General features: G+C 59.4%; 1 protein-coding gene across 1 annotated transcript; it reads left to right on the forward strand.

Annotated features, from left to right (window-relative positions):
- Positions 1-27,237, forward strand: PDXK (pyridoxal kinase). The gene is made up of 11 exons (XM_082460740.1): positions 1-248; positions 16,017-16,071; positions 19,229-19,333; positions 19,952-20,035; positions 20,419-20,465; positions 21,086-21,171; positions 22,408-22,453; positions 24,580-24,691; positions 25,623-25,759; positions 26,712-26,778; positions 27,028-27,237. Exons 1-11 carry the CDS (start codon positions 168-170, stop codon positions 27,138-27,140), a joined length of 933 nt encoding a protein of 310 aa, XP_082316866.1. The 5' UTR covers positions 1-167; the 3' UTR covers positions 27,141-27,237.

Genomic DNA, 27,237 nt, shown 5'->3' on the forward strand with positions numbered 1-27,237 from the left:
CGCTGAGGTCAGAGGGAGGCGGCCTGTCGCCCGAGCGGAGCGCCTGCGCCGAGCGGGGCGGTAGCGGAGCAGAGCCGGAGCGTGGCCGGAGCCGAGCGGAGCGCAGCCCCAGCGCGCGGCGGAGACGCTGACCCCGCCCGGCCCCGCGCCGCCGCGGCAGGCCCGGCATGGAGTGCCGGGTGCTCTCCATTCAGAGCCACGTCGTCCGCGGCTACGTGGGCAACCGGGCGGCCACGTTCCCGCTGCAGGTACGCTTACGTAACCCGGCGGTGTCCCCGCGCCCGGCCGTGCGGGCCCGCGAAGGGGTGGCCGCAGGCGGGCCGCGTGACCTTGGCCGGGCAGCCCCAAGGGTCTGGAGCGCGGGGTGCCCGACGCGGGCGGGGGGAGGCAGGCGCTTTGCGGGGGCGGGGCTCGGGGCAGCACTTGGACCCTTGCGGGTGGGATGGGGCGGGGAAGCGGGCCCTTGGTTTGAATGAAGCCCCCGGCGCGAGTGGTGCGCACCCACCGGCCCGACCCTGGGGACGAGAAAATGCGGCGTCGCGGCCGGAGACCCTGCGAAGGAGGGCGCTGGGTAGGCAGGTGTAGGCACTGCTCACCTGGTGGGCTCCCCATTCCGTCCCCGCCCCCTGTGGGTCAGGATGCTGGGAGGGAGGAGGAGGAGGAACCCCGCAGTGAGGCCCCGGGCGGCAAGGGTGGGCTCCATCCTGCGAGTGACCGTTCCGGGGAGGTGGTCGCCGGGCAGGGGATGGGGCGGAGAAGGCCTACCTGCCGGTGTTGGCTCTGGAGAAGAAAAGCCCAGCGGCCAGTTCGGGCCCGTGCAGGGTCTGGCTTTAGAAGCCGCTTGTTACATGTGTCAGCCTTTCCTTACCGGGGTGCCCACGGGCTTCCTCCCGCCTCCCGCGCCTGTCCTCCGTCAGGGGCTCACCGTCTCTCTGGCTCATCAGCCGGCACCTGCTGCTTCCTGTCGCAGCCCCGAGGTTACGGTTGGGCGGCCTTTGGAGGGGCAGGGGGAGGCCCGGGTGCAGTGGGGTGTCATGCTGGGGTGTCAGCATTGGGGTCCCTGGCACTTCCTTGCCCTGTGGGCTCAGGAGGAGGCTGGGCGTCCGGGCAAGGTGGTGGCTCTCTTGGACCACTCACCTTTGGTCCATGTCCCTGGGCCCCATCCCTGAGTAAGGAGCCGGTGTCGGGCCCCTGCTGTGTGTGCTAGGTCCCTGTTCTGGGCCCTCAAGGACGTGAAGGGCCCCCCACTCACAATGGCCTGTGGGGTGCCGGCTGGCTGGAGGGACCCTGGGGAGGGTTGGAACCACCTCAGTAGAGATTGAGGGCTGATCTGAGGCTAGCATGCCCGTCGCCCGAGGAGGAAGCAGTGGAATGAAGACTGAAGGTGGAAAGGTACAGGGGTTCAAGTCCAAGGGACCTGCCTGGCCGCCACTGATCTGTGAGCACCTGTGGAGATCATGTGAGGTCCTTGGCCCTCCCGTTCTGACCAGTGGGGCTGCAGACCGCGGGGGCAGTCAGGGTGCGCGCTTGCACCTGTCCGGAGGCCCCAGCTCTTCTTGGTCACTGATTGCTTGGGCAGGGCCAGTGCGGTGGGATGGTGCTGGGGGGAAGCGCAGGGTCCCTGAAGCAGGGGCAGACGGGAAGGTGGAAACAGGCAGTTCCCCGGCAGATACCGGTGGCCGCCGCCCCCCACTGGGAGGGAGCATGGGGAGCCCCCCTTCCCAGAGGTGTGCAGAGGTGCGCAGGCCTCTGCTGGCTTCCCTGAGCCTCTGCCTCTCCCTCCTCCCCCTCTCCCTCCTCCCCACCCGCCTGCGGCCACTCCCTTCTTTCTCTTTCCCCGGGGCAAACTGTTCCTCTGCTCACCTCGTTCCTGAGTTTCCTGGCACTTAGCCTCAACTTCCACACCAAAATGTCCTTTTCCAGTTACTTGACGGGGTGCTTCTCCGGACCCCACCCACTTGGGGAAGTGCCTCTTAAGGACTGAACCTCGGTTCTTACCTGGGGTCTCCCCAGTGCCCAGCATCCAGCATCTTTACCTGTGGGCTTGAGGGACATAGGTAGGGGGTTGTCATCTCCCTCCTGTCATCCCTGGGGTGGGGGTGACACCTCTGCCTCTGATTTAATCCATCCCTGCACTTCCTTCTGTCTACTTAAAGAAAAACACACAACACGAGGCTTGTGAGTTTAAGTTTTTTTTCCCCCCACTGCGGACTTACTGAGGACTGTAGCCCGGGAGACAGCCTCTCAGGGCGCCGCTCTGAAGAGGTTGGGGAGAAACCAGTTTATATGTGATGTTTTTTTGGCTGGGAAATACATGCAGTCAAGCATACATCTTGGTAGAAGTTTACTGCTAATCAGGAAGAACAGATATCTTAAGTTAATGATTTTAGTGCTTTTCTAATAAGTATAGGAAGTTGCAGGAATTTGGCGTCATTGACATTCTTTCTGAGATATGCATCGAGCTATCTTAGGGCCTGTTTACCTAAAGCACAGAGTGCCTCCCAGGTTTTTTTTTTTTATCCTGAATTCTTCAGGTGAGCAACTGAAGTGGGTTAGACTTAGGCTTGTTTCAGTTGAACCAGAAGTGAGCCAGGCTCTTTGTTTTTCTTTGTTCACACTCCCCTGGAGGCTTATGAGGCCCAGGAAGAGGGGCAGTTCTTTAGCCCGTGACCTTGAAGAAGCTACCTTCCGCCTTGAGCCCTCTGGTGCTCAGTTGCCTCATCTGTAGAATGGACACGACGTCTGCCTCACGTCATTTTTGGGCCAGGGAACATGGGGAGGGCGAACGTCTCCGGGAGATGCCTGGGAGGTGCTGGCTGCTGAATGAGTGGCGCCAGTGCCCGGGGGTGCTTTTCGTACCCCTCACTGTGCAGAAAGACCAGACAGGAAGGTGGTAGGGCTGGTGGCAGCGAGCGTGCCTGGCGCATCTTGGGGAGGTCAGGACCCCCATCAGGACTGGATGTGGGTTAGGGTTCCTTACCCATGCCCTTTGTCCTCATTACCTCCTCCTCCTAATTACAGAAATAAGACGTAGTCTTGGAGGATGGAAAGAGCTGAGGAGAGGGAGAAAGTCAGAGAGGGTGGCCCTCAAAACATGTTCCACCGAACCATGCCCACCTTGATGGTGGACTTCCAGCCTCTAGATTTGTGAGACAGTAAACTTTATTTTGCGGCTTGAGCACTAACACGGTCCCTGTTTGAGGTCCAGCTTGGGGCACACAATTCAGCCCATGACAAGAACAATTTCCAGAGATTCCTTAGCCCGCTAACCACTGAGTGCTTCCTTGTCTGGAGTCCAGATTTCTCGTGGGCCTTCCTCTTGCTTGGGCCCAGGCTGCGGAGCTCTGGTAAGCACTGCAGGATGCTCCATGGGGTCCCGTGCAGGCATTTTGCTCCCCTCCCCACGTGTGAGCCCTGCTGGATCAGGGAGAGGCAGGGAGATGGGTGGCGCTGGCCCGCAGACCCGGCTTGCACCCACCAGCCTTAGCCCAGGATGGGCTGGGGTGGGTGGAGCCTGGAAGTGGCCTCTCCCTGCACGGTTCCAGCCAGCCAGCCCTTAACTCCCAGAGCTGTGCTGAGTGGGGAATATATTCTGAACTCAGCTGGAGACTCCAAAGGCGTGGTTATCCGCAGAGCTGAGTATGGGATGAGAACTTGGAAATGGCAGGAGAAGATGGTGTCTGGCTGGGTCCCACAGACTTGGGGAGATGGGAAGATGCACTTGGGGGAGGAGAGGCCGCCTGGGGGGCTACCCGGTGCCCCTGGTATTGGAGGTCCCACTCGGGGACCGTCAGTGCCTCCTGAGACTTTCTAAGCCTTGTCTGCACAGCGAGAACAGTCCTCTTGGCAATCAGATGGTGCCAGGCTCCCAGGACACTGCCCGGGTGTAGCTCTGCCGTGGTGGGGCGCAGCGGGGGCTGATCCAGGGGGACCCCCACTCCCCACTCCCAGATGGACGTGGCCCAGAGTTGTCCCGGCTGGATGCCTGCGAGCCTGGGCTTCAGGGCTCTGATTCCCAAACTGCTTTTTGCCAGGTCCCCGCAGCACACTGGTGGGCAGCCTGCGAGCAGCTGCCTTCCCTGGGCAGAGGAAAACATACAGAAGAGAAAGGACCAGAACCTTGACCCTGGTTGTGGATTTGTTTCTGGCCTCGAGTCCAGAGTCCACCTTAGGGGCCGAGGGGAGCATGGCGCTGTGACCAGCGACACAGCAGGTAGAGCCCGTGGGCAAGATGATGTTTGCAGTGAGCAAGGAAAGAGAGGGCGGGCTCGTGGTCTTCGCGCCCCCGTCCCTGGAGAGGGCGCTGCTGAGTCAAGGGCGTCAGGCCATGCGATGCATCTGGGGCGCCCTCCCTGCGCAGGGCCAGGGACCTCCTGCTGCTCAGGCCTTGATTCTGGGGAAAGAAAAGGGAAGGAGTGATGGACCCAGTGAGGCCTCCTCCCACCCCAAACGCTGGGGGGCTTGTTTCCTCCTGGAAGTAGAAAACCTCGCGTGCTTCCCTGCTGGGAGTGTGGTTCTCCGGATCCCCCTTGCGCGCACGCGCGCGCGTGTGTGTGCGTGTGCGCGTGTGTGTGTGCGTGTGTTGTGTGTGTGTGTACAGTCTGCCAGGCCCATTGATCCAGCAGCTCCTCCCTTGTTTTTGCAGCCACACAGACCCTCTTCTGCCCTGTTGCTTCCCATTTTGGTGAAAATCCAGCAGGTACATGAAGCTTAGGCTTGTGTATGCGTTTCCCAGGGCGGCCGCAACAAAGTACCACAAACTGGGGGCTTAAAACCACAGATTTATTCTCCCGCAGCTCTAGGGGCCAGAAGTCTGAAATCAAGATGTTGGCGGGACTGCATCCCCTCCAGAGGCTGGAGGGGAGGGTCCTTCCTGCCTCCTCCAGCTTCTGGGGGCGCCGGGCACTCCTTAGCTTGTGGCAGCATCACTCCAATCCCTGCCTCCTGTCACATGTCCCCCTCCTGTGTGTCTCTTATAAGGACCTCTGTCATTGGGTGTATCTGGGTCCACCCAGATAATCCAGGATGATCTTATCTCGAGATGTTTAACTTGATTATGTCTCAAAGGACCGTATTTCCAATTTGGTATGTGCGTGCGTCCCCGGCCAACATGTATTTTAAGGGCCACAGTTCAATCCACTGTAGGTTAGAAGGAGCCTGTTCGGAGAACTTTAAAAGTGGCACAAATTGGAGGTTTAATTAAAGGCCCAGAAGTTGACACAACATCCCAAAGCTGTCCTTTTTGGGAAGGATGGCACCGGCGGGCGTCAGGCTGCCTGTTCAGCTGCGGCTCTTGTGTCTCCCTCCCAGCCCGGCCGCCAGGTGCTTCTCCTGCCAGCAGCCGCTCTGCTGGGCGGATAAGCCCGTCTGAAGGTGTCCAGCCGAATAGGTAGCCGGCTTTGGGCCAGCTCTGTGGTGTGCCCTTCCTTCTGAGGCTGTGTCTGGAGTTTGGCACTGCTGCTTTAGGCACATGTGACTTCTGTGGTAGGGGTCACCAGAGGCTCACGGTGCCTCCTTGAAGGGCCATGCTGGGGGCAGAGATTAAATTATGGAATTCTGTGGCCTTGAGAATCTGACTTGGGACCTTAGCTCAGAACCCATTTAAACACCACATTGCCAAGATGGGAAGGCAAGACCACAGGCGGCCCCGGAAGGTGGTTTAGGGGGACATCTCAGTTTGGGGCCTGCAGAAATCCACTTCATTTTCTGAGTTTCCTGGCCCCTCGGTACAGAAGCAGAACTGAGACATCTAAGAGGGCTGGGTGGAGACTCTGTTTCTTTGTACAGGGACCCCAAAGCCAGGCCTGATTGCCCGCGGACTGGCTCAGACACCCCGCAGGAAGAGGCAGGCTGGTGGCAGTGGGTGTGCTGAGAGGCCTCTGGCCTGGAAACCTGGATACAGGCCCCTCCCTTGCCTAGTGACTTGGCCACAGGAGCTGAGCAGAGGTGGACGGTCCTGGGGTGTTAGAAGCACGTGTGCACGTGTGGACGACTCACCCCAGCGTCTCCTAGAGGCTCGTGCCTGGGTCCCAAGGAGGCGCTTCAGACCATAAGGCGCTTATTTCCAGCCTCTCACATTTAAGAACCCTCTGAGCCACAGGGTGGTCTTCTTCAGAGGGTGTCTTGATTCGTGGTTAAAATACCTGGTCCTTTGGAAAATCTTTACATTTTTTCCTTAGAATTCCTGGGATAAAAATGACCTTTGCAGCAGAACTGCATTTGGAAGATACTGGAAGAATGTCACCTGCCCTTTAAAAGACATAGTTCTTGCCTTCGCATCTTTCACGGTGACACATGCATTGGCAAACAGTGCAAGGGAGCCGACGCCCAAAAGCACACCTCCCTCTGGCTCCGCTCAGGCCACCCAGCACTTCCTGGGGGGGACGCACTGGGGCTGGAGCCCTGTGACCGCCCTCTGGGACATCCTGTGCTCTGCAGGCCACATGATCTGCTTGCTTCCCTCTGGCCTCTGAAAGTCCCTATCTCATTCACAGTGTGTCCCAGTCCTGGAACTTGGGCGTTGCTTCATTATTTCTCCGACCTTTTATTTTCCCAAGAAGGTCCAGAATTGCGTAATATCTTGATTTTCTAACTCTCTTAGTTTGGGACTGAGATTTCTGTTATTCTTCTTTGCCTGTCATGCAGAAAAGCAAGAACTTAATTGTCTGTGGTGTGTGTGGGTGTATGCATGTGCGTGAGCGTATACGTGTGCACGCTCAGGTGTGGGTGTGTACGTGTGTGGACACCCGTGCAGTTGTGTTGTGCGGCATTGCTGTACTCTTCGTGGCACCCTGTCTTGTGCTGCAGTGACCGCCCCTCACAGGGACCTCTCTGGAAGGGGCGAGAGTGTCTGCGAGCATGTGGCTTCCGGGGCTGCACGCAGCAGGGACTGTTGGCCGTGTGGCTCGTGGGCTTGGATGTCCCCTGGTGCTCAGCCACTCGGAGCTTCTGAAATAAGATCACAGAGTGATTCGGAGGAGTGACGCCGAGGAGAAGAATAAATGGAGTTCCTCAAGAAGAAGGGAAGGAGGTGTGCGGCCACGCGCCTTGGGCTGGAATCGCACGGTCAGCCGAGGAGGGGCAACTCCTCCCTCCCTGCTGACCCAGAGCTGCTCTCCTGTCCCCTGTCTGATCCCATTGCCGCTGGGAACTTGGGGCGAAACCCCTTCTTTTATTTAGGGCTTTGCAGTGCAGCCCAGCTGAACGTGACCGGCTAGTGTGCGGGGCCTGGGAGCCGGGGCGCGTGCACTGTGCTGGGAGCAGGGCTGGGGCTGGGGTGATGGGGTCCAGGGCTGTGATGCTGAGGTGAGAGTGCCCATGGGGCGCAGGTGGCCTTGGGACTTAAGGCTTCTTCGGGGGACACAGGGCTGTTTCCAGGAGGAGCTCCCATTGGAGACTAGAGGTTGGGGGTTGAGCTGAGAGGTAGGGCAGACCAGGGATGGGTGGAGTAAGGGACGCCAGGCACCCAGCCCTGAGGCTAATCAGGCCGATCGTAGGCATGGGGCTTTCTTGTGTCCCCTCTTTCCTAAAGCTGATTTCCTAGGAGAGTGACTAAAGGTCTTGCAAAACAAGCCACAGTGAGGGTTTCTGAAGATGGCGAAGTGGCCGCTCTCGCTGCCCAGCACTGACCCTGGAGGAACCAGGGAGGTCTGAGCTCCCCCGCCCCTGCCGTCTGCGTGCTCTGCTGAGTTAAGGACCCGGTCTCACTGTGTCCGCCTGGCTGTCAGCAGTGGGTTGATGACGCAGCAGCAAGGCGGGCAGCCGGGAGCACATATCCCCCCGAGGCTGCGGGATCCGAGCATGGCTCCCCGCCCCCCAGCACGTGTAGCTGCCCTCGGGGAGGGATGCTCCGCCCGCAGAGGTGGACAGGGGTGTGCGTGGGGCGGGAGGCGGGGGCCTGTGTGGATGGCGTCTTTGGCGCCCCTGCTCTTTGTGGCCGGACGCCTCCGGCGCATCTCGCCGTGCTCTCCCCGTCCCCGGGTGCGCCTGCGCATCGGTCGTTGGGGTCTCCCCTGCCCCGGGGGAGGGGTGGGAAGCTGGAGCGTGGGGTTGAGGAGCGGCGCCTGACGCCGGGACCTCGCCCAAGTGCCTCGATTTTGCCTGTGCATCTCGGTGGGCCTCCCGGGTCTGAGACCAAGTCCCCGGCGTTGGCTGTGGTCACGTGGTCGCGTGCGGACTTGCACGAACCCAGTGGGCAGCAGGCCGGCTGGGTGTGGTGCTTCTCGGCTGAGGCTCTAGTTCTTTCTGCTCCGGGAGCCTGAGGCCCGGCTTTGGCCCCCGGCCTGCATCCCGAGGCCCACGGGTCACGGTTGGCGGGGAGCTCAAACTCCTAAAATCCCCGCAAGTCCAGGTGCTCCAGCAGAGGCAGAGAAGGCAAGGTTTCCAGCAGGGACTTGGGGCCGAGAGACCTTTTTCTACACTGAGGAGGGGAGCTCACAGAGGCCAGAGGCGACAGAGCTTTGGGGGCTTCAGAAAGCGGCGTGGAATTCACAGGCGGTGGGGCGTGCAGCCTGGGGTCTGGGCTTCATCCCACGGCAGCCCTCGAAGGTTGGGGGTCACCGAGGTGCATCTGGGGCCCCGGGGCCAGGGGAATATGGCGGCACAGAGGCTCCCGGGATGGGAGTGAGGACTTGAAACAGGCCCTCTTGGGCCATCTCCACAGAGAATTCCAGGAGCATCTGCCCCTGGCTGGCACCGGGCTGGGGACGGTAGAGGAGGGGGGAAAGGGGGGAGGGGAGAGGCCAGAGAGGGTGTTTCTCCTTATCTCGAGAGGCCTCACTTCCCCTCCCCTCCCCTCTCCGTGCTGAACTAGTCAGTTCTTTCTCTTTTTTCTTAAAATGAGTCTTGTTGCTGGTAAATGGTGAAAATGGCAGGGGTGGGGCAGGGCCAGTTTCCCCGGTGTGAGTAATTCCACCGGCTGACCACCAGCTGCCAAGCTGAGTGGGAAGGCAGGCTTGTTGGTTCCAGAGCCTAGGATGCGGCCACAGCAGCGAGTGAGCCTTGCCGTGAAATGCAGTAACTGATGGAGGAGTGTGAGCTGGGATAGTTACCAGGCCTGCTGATGTAAATAGAATTGACATCAGCGTGAGCGTTATGGCTGCAGAGTTGCATCGCTCCTCAAGGGGCCTCCGAGTTCAGGGCCAGCAGTGCACGGTGTCTTCTCGTTCAGAGCACGCCGACTTCCTCTTCCGCCCCAGCCAGAGAACTCTGCTTTGCTTTTTTTTAATTGAAGCATAGTTGATTTACGATATTGTGTTAGTTTCAGGTGTACAGCACAGTGACTCGGTTATACATATATGTTCTTTCAGATTATTTTCCATTATAGTCTATTACAAGATATTGAGTATAGTTACCTGTGTTATACAGTAAATCCTTGTGGTTTATCTGTTTTATATGTAGTGACATGTTCCCATATTCCTAATTTATCCCTTCCCCGCCTTCCTTTCCCCTTCTCTAGCCATACATTTGTTTCCTGTGTCCGTGAGTCTATTTCTGGTTTTGTATTATTTTTTAGTATCCATATATATGTGATATTATCTAATATTTGTCTTTCTCTGTCTGACTTCACTTAGTATGATAATCTCTAGAGCCATCCCCATTGCTGCAAATGGCAGTATTTCATTCGTTTTTATGTCTGAGTAATATTCCAGTGTGTGTGTGTGTGTGTGTGTGTATGTGTGTGTGTGTGTGTGTGTGCGCACGTGCATAAATAAGGTCTAAGAGAACAAAAAACTTACTTTGTTCAACTCTATTTCACACGACCTAGAAAAGCGCCTAGCACTGTGTAGGCTCCTAATAAATCTGAGTTAAGTAGAAGAATGAATGAATGAATATATGTACACACACCACATCTTCCTAAACCAGTCATCTCTTGCTGGGCACTTAGGTTGCTTCTGTTGATGAAAAATTAATCTGTCAATCTAAGAAAGAAATGGAAAATTTTATTTAAGCCAAATTTGAGGATTATAACCCAGGAAGAGCATCTCAGAAAGCTCTGAGAACTGTTAGGCCTGTTAGAAGTCAAGGCACAGTTACATAAATTTTTGGAGACAGCTGGGCATCAAATGTCATATTATTGACAGTTTACATGATCCATGTGACCCCTTAAAGATCAAGAAGGAATGTTATCTTTTAAGGAATTGTAGATGCTGGGAGAATGTTGCTCTTTATGGTTGAGCAGGTATTTCTGCCGACGGGGAGGTTTGCAGATGCAGATATATGATGCAAAGTGCGGGGAGAGAGGAGGCCAAAGGGCAGAGAACATTTTTTTTAGGTTTAAATTTTTCTTGTCTTGCCATAAAATATGAATTTTATTTCACACTTCCGTATCTTGGCTATTGTAAATAGTGCTGCTGTAAACATTGGGGTGCATGTATCCTTTCGGATTAGAGTTTTCGTCTTTTCTGGCTTTATACCCAGGACTTGAATTGCTGGATCATATGGCAACTCTATTTTTCGTTCTTTAAGGACTCTTCATACTGTTCTCCATAGTTACTGCACCAATATACATTCCCACCAACAGTGTAGGAGGGTTCCCTTTTCTCCACACCCTCTCCAGCATTTGTTATTTGTAGACTTTTTAATGATGGCCATTCTTTTTTTTTTTTTTTTTAATTTATTTATTTTTATTTTTGGCTGCGTTGGGTCTTCACTGCTGCATGCAGGCTTTCTCTAGTTGCGGCGAGCGGAGGCTACTCTTCATTGCGGTGCGTGGGCTTCTCATTGTCGTGGCCTCTCTTGTTGCAGAGCACGGGCTCCAGGCACGCAGGCTTCAGTAGTTGTGGCATGTGGGCTCAGTAGTTGTGGCTTGCGGGCTCTAGAGCTCAGGCTCAGCAGTTGTGGCGCACAGGCTCAGTTGCTCCGCGGCATGTGGGATCTTCCCGGGCCAGGGCTCGAACCCGTGTCCCTTGCATTGGCAGGCGGATTCTTAATCACTGCACCACCAGGGAAGCCCTAATGATGGCCATTCTGACCCATGTGAGGTGGTACCTCATTGTACTTTTGATTTGCATTTCTCTAATAATTTGCGATGTTGAGCATCTTTTCATGTGCTTGTTGGCCGTTTGTATGTTTTCTTTGGAGAAATGGCTATTTAGGTCTCCTGCTCATTTTCTGTTTGGCTTGTTTGGATTTTTTTTTTTTTTTGCTATTGAGCTGTGTGAGCTGTTTGTGTATTTTGGAAGTTAAACCCTTGTTGGTCGCATCGTTTGCAAATGTTTTTCCCATTCTGAGGTTGTGTTTTTGGTTTGTTGATGGTTTCCGTTGCTGTGCAAAAGCGTTTAAGTTTGATTAGGTCCCATTTGTTTATTTTTGCTTTTATTTCTTTTGTCTCGGGAGAAGAGAACTCTGCTCCTAAAGGGTGCGTGTAAGTAGACTGGACTCTCCTGGAGGTTCCACCCACACTCGATGGGGTTGTGCAAGGGTGAGCCAGGGGTGAGCTAGGGGAAACAGAACTGGGCGTCTTGACAGCTGATTGATTTCCTTTGATATTGTTACTCCTCTTGCTTAATAACGGTTTGTTCCTACATTCTTTTGTTCCCTTAAGATCATTAATTGCTGAGAACTGTTCAGGGGCAAGCACTGTGACCAGGCTTAGGTCACAACATGGCTTAGACCAGAAGTGGCTTCTCTTGTGTCAAGAAAGCCATGCCTGGTCCTCTTCCTCCTGGGACCCCCCCACCCTATCTGTCTACGGTTGGGACTTAAAGCTGAGGGGGCGGGGGGATGTGTAGGGCTGTGTAGTACGGGTGCTGGGAGCAACGGAAAGACCACAGCTGCTTCTGGGGGCCCCCCTTCTGCAGGTGAAGAGCGGTGCTGGGGTAGAGTGACCAGCAGGGGCAGGACCCTCCCCGTCTCCCAGTCTCTCCCCCTCAGTGCTCAGTCGGGAGCCCCTGGCTGAGCAGGGATGTGATGTCCAGGGTCGCAGCCCCAGATCCCAGAGCTGAGCGCAAAAGGTGGGGGGGTGTTGAGCTGAAGACTAGGTTTTTTTTTTTTCTAAGTGGGATGAATATCAGGAGTCCCACTTTTTTTTTTTTAATTAATTAATTTATTTATGGCTGTGTTGGGTCTTCGTTTCTGTGCGAGGGCTTTCTCTAGTTGTGGCAAGCGGAGGCCACTCTTCATCGCGGTGCGCGGGCCTCTCACTATCACGGCCTCTCTTGTTGCAGAGCACAGGCTCCAGACGCGCAAGCTCAGTAATTGTGGCTCACGGGCCCAGTTGCTCCGCGGCATGTGGGATCTTCCCAGACCAGTGCTCGAACCCGTGTCCCCTGCATTAGCAGGCAGATTCTCAACCACTGCGCCACCAGGGAAGCCCCTGAAGACTAGGTTTTAACAACAGGCACTTCCTTTTTCTGGGGTCCAGGGGCTCCCATGTTGGAGCCTGGCCCTGTGCCCTGTCTTCCTGCTGCGTCCCCCGGCCCTGCCCTCACGCTAGCCTGTGGTGCCAATTCATAAGCTGCTGGTAGGTGAAATGGAGATGCCAGCCCAGGGGCTTAGCGCTATCATTTAAAAGCAGAGAACAGTGGCTTCGAATGTGCGAGCCTAAAGGATTAATTACCTCTGCATCCAGAAGCAGTGGAGCAGGATATTTTGACAGGATTTTCAGGATGTGTGTCATCGTTGCTTCAAATCTTGTTTCTTTGAAGTTGGTTAGAATTTAGGGACCTGGAATACTGCAAGCTCTGTCTAGGAGGCCATGAAATGTGGCAAGTAAAGTTGCAAAGTGCCAATTTTTTTTTTTAATTTATTTATTTATGGCTGCGTTGCGTCTTCGTCTCTGTGCGAGGGCTTTCTCTAGTTGCGGCGAGCGGGGGCCACTCTTCATCGTGGTGCGCGGGCCTCTCACTATCGCGGCCTCTCTTGTTGCCGGGCACAGGCTCCAGACGCGCAGGCTCAGTAGGTGTGGCTCACGGGCCTAGTTGCTCCGCGGCATGTGGGATCTTCCCAGACCAGGGCTCGAACCCGTGTCGCCTGCATTGGCAGGCAGATTCTCAACCACTGCGCCACCAGGGAAGCCCGCAAAGTGCCAATTTTAAGTTTCTATTTTAAGAAGACTGTTGATTTTTGCTTTATTACTTTATGTCCTCATCATACTGGCTTGAAATTTTTAGAAAGACTTTGAAATACACGTCATAAGCGTGTAGCTCCATGTGTTCACAAAGGGAGAATGCCTGGGTAACCACCGCCCCCGTGGAGAGCTGGGGTGTGGTCCTCGTCTGCACCCAGGGCCCCCCGAGTCACTACCCTCACTGCCCGGAGAGACGCTTTCCTGGTGGCCCGGGAGCTTTGCCTGTTTGCGATATTGAGGTGAGACCTCAATATCGTTGGTTGGTGCTGTTCAGGTGAAGGAGGGAGGGAGGGTTTGGGAAGTCACTGGTGCACGGGCAGGCGTGGACGGCCAGGGCAAGGTGGCCGACGATGGGGCCCCTGGGGCAGCCACGGCCCTGGGTTTCCATGCTCTCTCCCTGACCTCCGTCTCCCACACTCTGTCTCTCCGAGAGGTTCTGCAGGTGGGGGCCCCGCTCTCACCTGCGTCCCCTCCTCAGGTGCTGAGATTCTCAGTTACCTGGGCTGTGCAGTGTCTGTTTCCAGAGTTGGTGGAATTGCTCACCTGCTGCGTCTCCTCCTTTTCTCTGTCCTTGAGAATCAGTTATAAAAGGGTCCCTTGTTCTCATTTTTGTGGTTTCCAGGAGGGAGAGGGCCCGAGGGTCAGGGGCCACATCTCGCTGGGAGTCGCCGGTGGGCGGCATCTCCTCCTGCATCAGTGAGCTCAGCGGTTGAGCTCAGGGGCCGGCCCCACTTCCCACCCCGCAGGGCACCGTCTCCTGCTTCCCCTGGTGGCTGCCGGCTTCCCGGGCTTGTGTGGCTCCTTTGGTGGGGTCTCTGGTGGCCCGTGTGGAAGTGAACTTCCCAGCTGAGACCCGGCTGGGGGTGGGGAGAGGACGGAGGGGACTGGGCACCAGGGCCGGGGTGTGGAGCGGGGCGCGCGTGACACCGATGTGTGTGTCCAATGAGCGAATACCCATCGGGCCCCACTCTGTGCCGCGCGTCCCAAAGGACAGGGTCACAGCCTCCCTGGGGGGGGAGGGCAGGAGCGGCGTAGAGGTGGGAGGGGCGAGTCCAGGAGAGGAGGAGGGACCCTTCCGGGCAGGTGCCAGGGTGGCTCAGCGCCAGCCCCTGGGGAGCCGTGTGCGAGGTGGGGAGGGGGCCGGCGGGGGTGCCCTCCCCTCAGGGAGGGTCGCGTGGGAGGTTCCGAGGGGCCGCGCTGGTGGCCTGGGGTGGGGGGCAGGGGTGGGAGCAGATGCACGAGGAGGCAGAGGTGCCAGGGCCGCCGCCCGCACTTTCCAGGCGCGCCTGATCCTGGTGGACGACGTGGGCTTCAGCTCAGCCCCCTCCCCAGAACCCGTGGGTGGGAAGACCCTCCCCCAGCGGTGGCGCCCACGGGAGGCTCGGCTCCCGGCAGGCAGCGAATCCGACGTGAATCCCTGTCCTGACGCGGTGTCGGTTGGGGTGGCGGCTCCAGAGTCAGGCTGGCCCTGAGCTTGTTTGGACTGAGTGTGGGAAGGCGGCCGTGGTCAAGAGTCCACGCACGAGCCCCTTGCCTCCCCGGGGTGGGGGGACACGAAAGAAGGCCTGAGTTGGTCATCTGTGCTCTGCCCCTCGGGGGTGGCCGCCTGGTGCCGCAGGACGCGGCCGGGCCCTGGGTGCCGCTCACGCTGGGTGGACTCCTGGGTGTCTGGCCTCGCCCGGGTGGGTGGTGCCTCCCGGCTGTACCCTGAGCACCGGGCCCTGCACAGGGGTCTTGGTGCCGTGCTGGCCGCGATCCTTGGGCAGCTGGGGTGGCCGGCCATGTGGAGCGATGCAGTGGGCGCTCTGAGAGGCGGGGAGGGGACCACACCGCGGGGCCCTCGTCCGGGGTCTGCCCACGGCGATGGCGGCGGGGCCATCCTGGAAGAGGCCGGTGGGGCCTGGCGGGGGTTCTGGGCCCTGATGCCCACCACCTCTGAGGGCCGAGGGGCAAGCGGGCCCCAAAGGGAATGTGACTTTGTCCCCCCGAGGGATCTGCGGTGTCCTGTACCTCAGTTCACCCGAAGGAACCAAGACCTATTCAATGCAGAAAAATAGGAAAGTAGAGATAAGCACAAGGAAAAGCCACTGTGGGACTTTCCGTGTCACGAGTGCACAGCTGTCAGCCTCGACTTGTGGAGACGTCCAGCCGTTTTAGACACAACCTTTTGTCCCCTTCATTAAGAAGGGGGGCTTCTACTTCATAAACTTGACTTTAGCTCCGTGCTGGCTTTACCTTTTCTCCAGTCACCTGCTCTGACTGCTGGAAGTGAACTTTCTAGACCCTGTGTTCGGGCTCTCTCGGCACCAGAGCGCCACCCCTCCCCTCCCTTAACCGCTCTGCCCCCGGCGCCTCTGGAGAGGCTGGTGGCCCAGGTGACCTGAGCCGGGACCGCATGAGGCTGGCCCTCTGGAGTGGGGTTCCCTCCCTTGTGCGGGAGCGGGTCTGTGGCTGCGATCGTTTAGGACCTTTGGCTCCGGGCTGGGTGCCTTCTTTGTCCCCAGCTGGCACGTGATGACGCAGGGGCTACAAGCCAGGCCCCCAGGGAGGGACTGGGGGCCCTTGGCCTTGCCCCCCCATTGGGCTGGGGGCCGGAACATAGACGGCCTCACTGCCCTCTTTGTGTCCCAACAGATGGATGCCTTGCTGGTCTCTGAGCACTTTCATTTGGTGGCATTTCCAGAAGTGATGCGCTGAGTTCCAGCGGGCGGGCAGTGGCCTCTGAGCCCCAGCCCTTCAGGGGTGCCTGCTCCCCAACATGTTTCCCGTCACCTCTACGCACATCACTGGAAGTGCGGGTGCTGAGGCTGACCTGGGGAGACACCCCCCTCCTGTCCTCCGTGTCGGGGACCCTCCAGCCTGCTCCAGGCTGTGTCAGGCACCTGCCGTGGGTCCGTGGAAGCCCACCAGCTCTCTTACACCCGCTCCTTCTCTGTCCGTCTTGCAGGTTTTGGGGTTTGAGGTCGATGCAGTGAACTCTGTCCAGTTTTCAAACCACACAGGTAAGGCGTTGGCCTCAGCAGTCCTCGCAGAGCTGAGTGTGGGCATAGGAAGTGGTCCCTTAGAAATCGGGGGCCACCCCTCACCTTACAGACGGGAAATGGAGCCGGGGGTGTGGTCCTGGCCAAGGCTGCGCAGCACGTGCAGACGGGGGTCGGGGGGCCTGGGTTTGCCGGCTGCGTGTTTAAATCAGCGTGGCTGCTTTGAAGCTGGATGACCTAGCGGGTGACATGACCTCTCGGCCCCCCGCTTTCCTCCGTGAACCAAGGGTGGTGATCCTCGTACCTGCTCTGGGCCCCTCCACCTGGGTGACACTGGACTGGGAGGAGAGCAGATCCCAACTTTCTCTTAAAAGCCAGAGCCTCGGGGAGCTCGTGTGTGTGTCTCTTCGTGCACGGGGACCCCAAGGATTTCTGTGCACAGAAAGCTGTGTGATTGCTGCCTCGGGTTCGTGAGGGTCACAGCCCTTGGAAAGCCCCCACGGTGTCAGGCGAGGGCCCTGGGCTCCCCACCCCCATGGCCTCAGAGCCGCCCTGACCTGGGATCCCTGAGCTGATGCTGGCAGGGGGACAAAGCCTCTCAGTTCTTGGAAACATCCCCACATCCCTTCTTTGAAATTACTCTGAACCCTGACGGAATCTCAGAGCACAGAAGGTCCCAGAAACTGCTGGCACAGTGCTGACCAGACACGCGGAAGGGTGCTTGCTTCCCCGTAGCCCGATTCTTCCTGGTGGGGTTCTTGGAAGGGAGGGGGTGTTACAAGTCATCAGCCGAGGAGGGACTACACTGAATTCAGATGAGAAGGCTACAGTTCCCACTAAGAACCCTTTCCTGCTTTTGCTTTCAGAGTGCTGGGCACAGTGACATTTGGACACGTCCCCAAAAGTTGTCAATCCAGTGAACCTCCTCAGAGCTTATGGGTTTTACTGGCTGTGTTAACTACCCTTTTTTTTTTTTTTTTTTTTTTAAAGTAAAAGAGCCAAGTTGGCTTAGACATTAGATGATGATCCCTCCCCCCCGCCCCCGCCCCGCTCCAGGGCAGCGCTGGGCTCTGAAGCAGCAGCCGGTGTTCTGTGGCTGCTCCTTTAGCAAGAGTTTCCTGTTACCCAAGATCCGAGCCCTTGGACGGGCGGCTGGAAGAAACTGGACGGGGCTGGAGGTTGGCGGGTGGGGCAGGGCCAGCCTTCCAGGCACATAGGGTTTGGGGTGTGACCTGCTGCCAGGCCTGGTGGTGACCCCCTGGCGGAGCAGGACCAGGTGCCTGCAGCAGACGTGCAGGGAGGAGCTGGGTCCCTCGGCCTCGCCGGCTCGGCGGAGTTTGTTTTTTCATCTGTAAACTGTAAATTGGGTGGGTTGGACAGAGGACCAGAGTGCCCCTGTGTTTCAGAAGGGTCTCCTGAGTTTGGAGAGGAGAGGCTGGGTTGGGGGGGTGGGCAGTAAAAGGAGTGGGCCCGAACCTTCTCATCATGTTAGGAAGCTGGCCTGCCGGGCGGGGGGTGACCCGTGCTTGAGACCCGGCGGGGGCTGACTGCACATCACGGGCTGCACTGTGTCCCCTCAATTCACGTGTCAGAGTCCTAACTCCCAGGACCTCAGATGTGATAGGGTCTTTAAAGAGGCAGTTAAAAGGTACATGAGGTCATTGGTGTGCCCCTGCTCCAATCTGATCGGTGCCCATGGAGGAGATTAGGACACAGACACATGCCCAGAGGGACAACCACGTGAGGACACAGGAGAAGCCGGCCGTGGAGCTCTCAGAGCAACCAGCCCTGCGACACCGTGATCCCGGACGCCGGCCTCCAGAACTGTGGGAGCCCCTGTGGTTCTTGGTCACAGCAGCCCTAGGACAAGAGAGCAGTACATGTGCAATGGAGTCAAACCGCACGGTGTTGGGAATTCCCTGGCGGTCCAGTGGTTAGGACTCGGCGCTTTCACCGCTGAGAGCCCCGTTTCAATCCCTGGTCAGGGAACTGAGATCCCGCAAGCCACGCAGCGCAGCCAAAAGAAAAAAGAAAAAACCACCATGTCTGGAATGATGTTCGGAAAACCAAGGGGCAGGAAGGGCCGTTGTTCCTCCCACCTGGGCCGGTGGGATTTTGTGGCAGCAACACCTGCGGGACACAGCCAGAGGCTGCCGGCTCTTAGCAGACACCTGAGCCCTGGGGGACAGGCCTGCGAGAGATGGGTCACCTCGCCTCGGTGGACCCTCCTTGCCTCTGGCCCTCCCGACTGGTTAATGGGCGTCCACCAGAGGCCGCGCCGTCCTGGAGAACTGCTGACAGGTGTCGTCGGGTGTTGGCCCCTCTGCGGCAGGAGAGCCCTCGCCCCACGTGCACAGACGGCGCCGCGGCCCCTTCTCCAGGCCCACAGCCCAGCCGGTGCGGGACCTGCAGGACAACACCCGAGACGGCAGGGAGGATCTGGGGCTGTGGCCGGGATCTGCTTCCCGTGGTCTGGACTCGACTTTGCTGTCATAGAAATCAGCCCTCCGGAGGCTTTTACTTATGTGCTTAGGAACCCATCCGTTTGAGTGGTCCCTCTTGGCATAAGGGCTGCCAGGATGTACTTGCCGTGGGCGGACTGCGGGGTGTCCCTGGTGGGGTGCGCCCGCCCCGAGTGACCTCGAGCGGGCCCCCTGCCTGCCCTGGGGGCGCTTCACCCGGGTGCCTGTCGGGTCAGGAACCCGGGCCGCAGCCTCTTTCTAGTTCACGTTTGGCTCTTGGTCAGGATTTGGCCCGAGACTTGGATCAGTTGCAACTCATCTTGGATGGAGGTGGGGATGCGAGGAGCCCCTACCTGCCAGGGTGCGCAGGTAATAGTCTTGAAGCAACTCAGCCTGGATGGGGGACGTGCACAGGAGAGGCTGGCAAAGCCAGGGACCATGACACGATGGGGACGCTCCCAGGTGCCCCGCCGAGGACAGGGAGAAGTTTCGCAGCCCTGTGTCCTGTCTGTCGGTGCAATGCCGGCTGCACAGGCGTCCTCAGGCGGCCTGCAGAGCTGGGCCCTCGCTGCACGGTGGGAGGGTGGACCCCGGACGCAGTAATAACCCCAGAACGTGTCGGAGCCAGATGTGCTTTCGGGCGGGACCTGCCGAGGGCCGTGTCACCCGCGTGCCCCACGCGTCAGGGCCTGTGTGTTCTGCTCTCCTCCCACCAGGCTACTCGCACTGGAAGGGCCAAGTGCTGAACTCGGATGAGCTCCACGAGCTGTACGACGGGCTGAAGCTGAACGACGTGAACAAGTATGACTACGTGCTCACGGGTGAGGCCCAGGGGAGGGGGTGCCGGAACCGGGGCCTGGCGCCCACCGGGGGTGGGCTGGGGAGGCCCAGAGCACCCCTGACCTGGGCTGCTCCCTGGTCCCTGCCTCCCTCGAGGAGGGATGGTCCTGCCCTCAGGAACTCAGTGGGGCCCTAGTGACCGCCACGTCCAGGTAGCATGACCCTGGGGGTCCTGGCTGTGCCGCGTCTCCATACTGGGGTTTCCATGCCCATGGCGGGGGACAGGTGGGGTGTTGGGAAGGGGTCTGGGACAAAAACACCCAGATAAGCAACACGCTGCCACCTGGTGTGTTGGTTTCATTTACAAACCCACATGGTTGCATTTATTTATATACGTGGTTAGAAGTGAACACGCTGATTCTGGAAAATGGAAAAGAGGAAGGAGAACATTCCTCGTACACCCACGGCTTCTCCCTTTCATGTAAAAGTTAACGTTTCTTCTGGGAGATGCCCGGTGTCCCCCGTGCCTACAGTTGTGGGGAGCACGTGTCTTGGCCCCGGCCGCAGGGTCTGGGCACTGCCTGCCATCCTCTGGGCAGATGGGCTTGATGGCGCTGTTTCCGCGGCTGGGTGACGAGAGTTCTCTGTCCCTCCCAAAGGTTACACGCGAGACAAGTCCTTCCTGGCCACGGTGGTGGACATCGTGCAGGAGCTGAAGCAGCAGAACCCCAGGCTCGTGTACGGTAGGTGCCGGGAGCCCCACGAATGGGCGGCTCAGCCTCCCCCCTTCTGCGCGCCCCGTCTGCACGTTCTGCTCCTCCCGACACGTGGGGGCCTCTGGGGACGAGAGCCTCACAGGCGTTCTCACGGTGAACCTGGCGTCTGTCTGGGGCGGGTGAGAGAAGCCGCTGACACAGGGCTGTGATCGGTGTCAGGGTGGGGTGAGGGACTCCCCAGGTGGGGCCCGGTCAGCAAAATGCAAAATGCCAGGTAAGGAGGTAAATGAGGACGGGAGGCCGTGCTTTTCCCATTTTAGTTGCACGTGTGAAACTTCACAACAAGTCAGACGTGGGGCGCGCCTCTCAGCGCCGCCGCTTTTGCTGATAAGATGCCCTTTGTCCCGCAGTGTGCGACCCCGTGATGGGAGACAAGTGGAACGGAGAAGGCTCCATGGTTAGTGCTTCCCCGCGTTGGGCTGCGGGCCGTGGGGCTGTGGACAGCAGCACTCTGAAAGTGTCTGCCTGGGCGAGACACCGCTCTCGGGCCAGAGACACGTCCTTGTCCCTTGTCGGGAAGGAGGGGCCGGGGCTGGCAGAAGAGGTTTCCGTGAAGGGCCCCAGAGGAGGTATTTCAGGGCCGTGCATCCCTGTTGCAGCTCAAGCAGCCGCAGATGATTTGCAAAGAACGAACGTGGCCGTTTTCTAATCGAATTTCAGGTGTGGACGCTGAGCTTTGAATTTCCTCTAATTTCCACGTGTCACAAAATACTGTTTTTCTTTTGACTTTCCCCCCAACCATTTAAAAACATAAAAGTCACTCTCAGCCCACCAGCCACACACCAGCAGGCTGTGGGCCTGGGTTCCCGACGCCGATGTGGGTTGAGCGGGCGGTGTCGTCACACGGATACGGTGGAAAGCCACTAGTGGGGACCTGACCCGGATTGTCAGGGTGGAAGGGCTGCCCCAGCCCTGCCTCGGGACCCCTTGGAGCCTTGGGGTCCCCACAGCACGAGCCGCCCTGGCCTCCCTCCCTCACCCCTCATGCGTCAGCCTGTTCCTGTCTTTTTCCCGCAGTACGTCCCCGAGGACCTCCTTCCGGTTTACAGAGAGAAGATCGTGCCCGTTGCAGACATCATCACCCCCAACCAGTTTGAGGCTGAGTAAGTCATTTGAATCGGCTGCAGCAGTCAGACCCACCCCCCATGCCCATGGGGGGAGTGACAGGGACCCTGCTGGAGAGCCCCAGTCTGCGGGGCAGGGAGCTGCCAGCCCACCTGAGTGCCAGGGCGGGCACTGGTTGTCAGCAGCCGTGGGCACTCATTTCCCCCCGACTCCCTGTGGTCACGCCGGTCCCCAAGCAGCAAGAGCCTCTGGGGACAGAAGGGGGCAGAGGCGCTGTAGCAAAGCCGGGGGTGCACGTGGCTGACACGGGCGATGGGACGGGGAGCCCACGCCAGCTGACGCGGACCACTGCCCCAGAGCTCTGAAACCCACATCCCAAATCTCTGCACGAGGTGACAAGGACCGTGCCTGCCCCGCTGCCCAGTGCCATGTTTCCAGGGGCCTTTCTTGGATGCCCGGCCCCCACCCCCTGCCGATGGACAGGAGAGCTGGGCACCCAGGGAGTTGAGGCGCGGCTCCTGGGGCCTCGGGGCGTGAGCGCTGCGGTGGGTGTGTCCCCATCGCGTTGGACTCTGTTAAGCCAGCAGTGATAACCCCTCCGGCCCCAGGGCCGCCCTATAAAGTAGGGATGGGGCCCCTGGACTCTTGGGGGCCTGGGGTTCCCTAACCTGGGCCTATCGATGCTGGGGGATGGCGGCTCACCTGGAGGTCCCTCATGGTTGGTGGCTCAAGAACGTAGTGCACTGAGATTTGCAGCTGTTTGCGAGGACGCTGGCTGCCCTCAGTGGCACCGTGTGCTGTGACCGTGCACGGCCGTCCTTCCCTGTTGTTATGTGTAAACGTTTACCACGATCTGGAACTTCACCCCACTCCCATGATGTGTGAGTCCCTTTTTACTTTTTAAATTTATTTTTATTTATTTTATTATTTATTTGGTTACGCTGGGTCCTAGTTGCGGCCCGCGGGCTCCTTAGTTGTGCCATGCGAAGGCTTAGTTGCGGCGCCCATGTGGGATCTGGTTCCCTGACCAGGGATCGAACCCGGGCCCCCTACATTGGGAGTGCGGAGTCTTACCCACTGTGCCACCAGGGAAGTCCTGTGAGTCCCCTTTCAAACTGACTCCTGACTGGTCCCCAGACACGGTGGCCGCCTGGTCCGCGATGGCGGACAGATGCCAGCCAGTTCCCTGTGGGGCGGGGGGGGTCGCCAGTGCACCGTATGTAGCCCTGGGGCTCCTATAGGCGATGGCTCAGCTGTGCTTGTCCGCCGTCCAGGTTGCTGAGTGGAAGAAAGATCCACAGCCAGGAAGAAGCCTTAGAGGTAAGGAGGCCGTCCCGTGCCTGGCGGGGGACAGGCAGCCTGCTCACGGTGGGAGGGCACAGCCACACGCCCTCCAGCATAGGAGACGGGCACCTGTGTGGCCAGCATTTGGCTTCCCATCAGCCGGCCACCCGAGGCCCGGGGAACCTTCGTAAATTCCGTTTCGGCCCCTTGGTTGGTCGCCTGCAGCTTAGTGCCTGCTGGGTCTGGGTTCGCCCGCTGCTCACCGCAGCTGTCTCTGAATGAGCGTCCGGGGCCATCGCAACGTGCCGCAGACGGGGTGGCGCAGAGCAGCAGAGCTTTGCTCTCATAGTTTCAGAGGCCAGAAGTCCAGAACGGCCGGCTGGCCCGTGCTCTGTCAGAAGCCTGTAGGAAGAATCCTCTCCTGCCCCACCCTCTGGCGGCGGCTGGCAGTCCTCGGTGTTCCCGGGCTTGCGGGCGTCACCCCAGGCTCTGTGTGCGTACGCGGGGTGTGTCTGCATGCACGTGTGAGAGTGCGTGCGGGGTGCGTGCGTGCGTGCGTGAGTGGGAGGATTTCTTGCGCGGAATGCACCCGTATCTTTGGGGGCTGGCTGGGCGTTTCTGGAGCCCACAAGTCAGGATTCCGGACGGGAAGGGCGGCTGGGCCTCTCGGGCAGGAGCTGACACCGCAGCCCTGGGCGAGATTTCTTCAAAGCTCTTTTCAACCTTCTCTCGGCACTTGCTGAGGGTCCATAGGTCTGCTGGGATTTAGCCTTAGGTGGGGTCTGCCACCCCTGCGCTGCATGTCCAGAGCACCAGGGGCTGCCAGACCTTCCGCGTCTGGGCCTCTTCAGAGGCCGAGCTCCCTTCACAGTCCAGGAAACACACACTCGGAGGAGCCAGGTCCCCGGGTCAGAGCTGGCGGCGGCCAGTCGTGGTCACACCTGGGCCCGTGGGGCTGTGTGTCTGTTTCCCCCAGAGGCGGAGGGCTCACTGGGGCAGGAGAGCAGGCTGGGAGGACCCCCCGCTTCCCTGCTCTGAGGGCCTTGCTCTGAGCTGGCACAGCAGTTGGGGGGTCTCAGAGCCAGGTGACCCTGGGGCGGGAAAGAAGCAGGGCCGCGGGCACAGTGACCCCACCTCTACACACCCGCCCAGCTTGGGAACCAGAGGAAACTCATGGTACCCAGTGCAGGGTGGGTGCTGGGTTGGTGGCACGCCTCGTGTGTGTGTGGGGCGGTGTGCGTGTGATGTGTGTGCGTGTGTGTGGTGGAGGGGGTGTGTATGCTTGCGCTTGGGGCATGTGCACGCGTTGTGTGTGTGTGCATGTGGCGTGTGGGAGTACACGTGCGTGCATGTGTGTGCTGGGGGTATATGCGTGTGTGCAGTGTGTGCGCATGTGTGGGGTTTGGGTGTGCACGTGTGCACACGTGTGTGAGTGTGTGGCCGGGGACAGCCTGTGCTCGCAGGGCGTGTTCACAGGCACTTCTCTGAGGCATTTGCACGAGGAAAACGGGACCACCTACGGCTGTTTAAAAAAAAAAAGCCACCCAAAGCGATGTCTGTTCCTCAATACCCCGTGACCCTCTGGCCGGTTACCCTCCCCAGCCTGCAGGCCCCGGGCCGATGAGGGGAGGGTTAGTGGTGGCGTCGCCTCCTGCCTGATACGAGGCCCCCTACCTCCCACCCCTCCTGAAGTTCACCCCAGTGAGCATTTTGCCCCGGCATGCTGCCGGGGAGGGGTCAGTAGACGTTTGTTGAATGGGTAAAGGAGGGCATAGTTCCCCAGGATGGGCAGCGTGGAAGTGCCCATCGCTTGGCAGTTGCCGGGCACGGCTCCTGCCACCCCGGAGCCCAGGCGAGAGGAGACGGTGCCCTGGCTGGTTGGCTCCTCCCTCCGGGGTTCGGGCACAGGCGGGGTGCAGGGTGGGACCAATAGACATGCACCCTTGGACTTGAGGCTGGAGGGAACTGGGACGGCTGTGGCCTGGCAGAGCTGTCACTGCCGGGCAGGGGCGGGGCCCAGGGTGTGGCTCCCCTGAGCGGCCGCGGTCCCATCCAGGCAGACTCTGTAAGAAGCTGAGGGGCGGTGGGAGACGGGGCGAGGGCCGCCAGGGCCCCGTCTCGGGTGGCCAAGGAGCGGCTGACGCGCTCCCCGTGCCCGGCAGGTGATGGACGTGCTGCACTCGATGGGCCCCGACACGGTGGTCATCACCAGCTCGGACCTGCCGTCCCCGAGGGGCAGCAACTACTTGATCGCGCTGGGGAGCCAGAGGACACGTAAGTCCCCGCCCGGCGCTGGGCTCCCTCTTGCCTTCCTGCTGCGCGTCCCCTCGAGGCTTCCGAGGTTTGGGTTCAATGGAAAGAAAATCAAGCCTGACTCGGCAGGTGGCCAGTCTCCTCAACTCCCGACACCTCGAAGAAAGATCAGACTGAAAACAGAACCAGGAGAGGTTTCCGTGAAGCGGGGTGCGGTGAGCGTGGGGTGCTGACTGCTCCCCCCACGGTCACCACGCAGGTGCCTGTGACCGTGCTGGCAGCACACGGACGACATCCCGTCCTTCGGGCTCGGGGCTCACGTGGACCAGCCCAGCTGGAGCCCGGCTCCCGGGGAACCAGGTGTCCCCAGGCCTGCCTCCCCCCATCCCCCCCACCTCAGAGCTGATGCCGACATCGCTGGGCGGACCATTCACGCTCTGCTGTGTCAGTCGTTTCATTATGCTGACGCCGCAGCGTAAAATGACACAGAAGGCTGGGGTCACACCCGCTGCCCCGGAGAGCCATCCCAGGTGTACCTGTCACCACCCCCTCTGTGTCTGTGCAAAAGGACACTTACACACCCAGATACACTCACAGATGCACGTGCATCCACACACACTCACGCCCTTGCACTCACCCCAACCTCAGTGAGTGAGCACGGCCCCTCCAGCTCTACCTCCACCCCCATGGCTCCCATCACACATCATCGCACGTTCCGACCCCTCGTCTTCAGGCTGCGTGGTGTCCCCCAGGCCGCCCTGACCCTGTGGCCCTCCGGGGCTCCAGTCTCTCACTTTCTCACTTGGGACGCGGGCAGCCACTGGGGGGCATGGGCGATCCCTGCAGGCTGAGCCCCCTGACGCTGTGCAGGGGAGGGCAAGCCGGTTCCCGGGCCGCGGGGCCTCTGCCGGCTGAGGGTCTGGGGTCCCAGCTGCCGTACGCTTCCCCCCAGGGACCCTCGACGGCTCTGTCGTGACACAGCGCATCCGCATGGAGATGCGCAAGGTGGACGCAGTCTTCGTGGGCACCGGGGACCTCTTTGCCGCCATGCTGTTGGCGTGGACGCACAAGCACCCCAACAATCTCAAGGTCAGTGGGGCGCAAACGGGAGAATGTGTTAAGAGCTGGAGTCCGCCGGGCCCAGGCCCAGGCCCAGGAGGGGTCCTGAGGCAGATGGAAAGGGAGGGCTTTGCTGAGGATGCCAGGGGAGCTGTAGCCCCAGCACCTCGGGGTCTAGAAGCATCACGCAGGAGGGAAATCCAGTGACAACTCGTCCTAAAACACAGCCGCTGCAGTCAGACTTGCTGGAGACCCCTCTCTTCCTGGGGATTGTCCCCCGTCCCCCCGCTTTGTGTGTGAATGTCCACAGTGCCCTAGCGTGCTCAGGCGCAGCTGTGCCCTTTGACCTCCCTCTGGGCGGCCGTCCTTCCCCTGCGGGGCAGGCACACACCCTCCCCAGCAGTCAGCTCCATGTTGTGAAATGCACGGCTGGGATGGGGCCCTTCCCCTCACCTGCGGGCTCAGGGGCGAGCGCTGAAATGCTGCGGTCTCTCCACCCCCCTTCCCTCGAGGGCGGAGGGTGAGCAGGGACCTGCTTCACGGCCAGCTGGTGCCCAGACGAGGCCTCGCTGGGTCGCCCTCAGCCAACCCCGGATTCAGTTCTGCCCTGGGTCCCAGCGTCGGGGAGGGAGTCCACTTGCCTCCCCAGCACCTGAGAAGCCCTGAGTTTTTAACTTGGAGAGGCCAGCAAGCAATGACTTTGGCCAGCTCTGGGGCAGGAGCTCTTTCCCGTGTAGATTCTTTATAACTGATTCCTTCCAGAAATGCTTATTAAGTACCTACTACATGCCAGGCAGTATTGACAGAGTTGCCTGTGGTCCACTTAGTCCCCAGGCCTCTCTGCTCAGCTCTCCTGGGATCTTTGCAGCGACTGCTCCGTGATGGGGGGAGCGTGTGATTGTGGATCCCCAGTGCCTGGTCAGTGGACGGTCCATCCAGGCGGCCTGGGGGCGGGGGGCTCAGCGTCCTCTCCTCCGTGCAGGTGGCCTGTGAGAAGACCGTGTCGGCCATGCACCATGTTCTGCAGCGGACCATCAAGTGTGCAAAAGGTACCACCTCACGGGCTGGCAGGGGTGCAGTGCTGCATTGTGAACAGGGCTGTGGCTCCCGCCATCTCCCTGGCGTTGGCCTTTAGGGCTGGGGCAGGGGGCAGCGTTGTGGAGCTCCCTGCTGAGATGGGAACTCAGTGGTGATCCAGAGCATTGGGGGCTCTCACGAAGGCGAGGGAAGGAGGAGACAGATTCAGGATAACTTCCGCTGGCTTTGTTCCCATCATTAATGCTCTGCCTGTTCTGCAGCCAGGGCTGGGGAAGGACTGAAGCCCAGCCCGGCCCAGCTGGAGCTGAGGATGGTCCAGAGCAAGAAGGACATCGAGAACCCGGAGATCGTCGTCCAAGCCACGGTGCTGTGAGGGCCGCGCGAACCCGCCTCCTTAACGCCCAGCGTTAGGTGTCTCCGTTTCCGTCCTTGTGAAAAATGTAATGTCTGCCTTAGAGCTGTGACCGAAA

The sequence above is a fragment of the Balaenoptera physalus genome (genome assembly GCF_965194825.1).
Source record: "Balaenoptera physalus genome assembly, chromosome: 4".
Classification (NCBI taxonomy): Eukaryota; Metazoa; Chordata; class Mammalia; order Artiodactyla; family Balaenopteridae; genus Balaenoptera; species Balaenoptera physalus.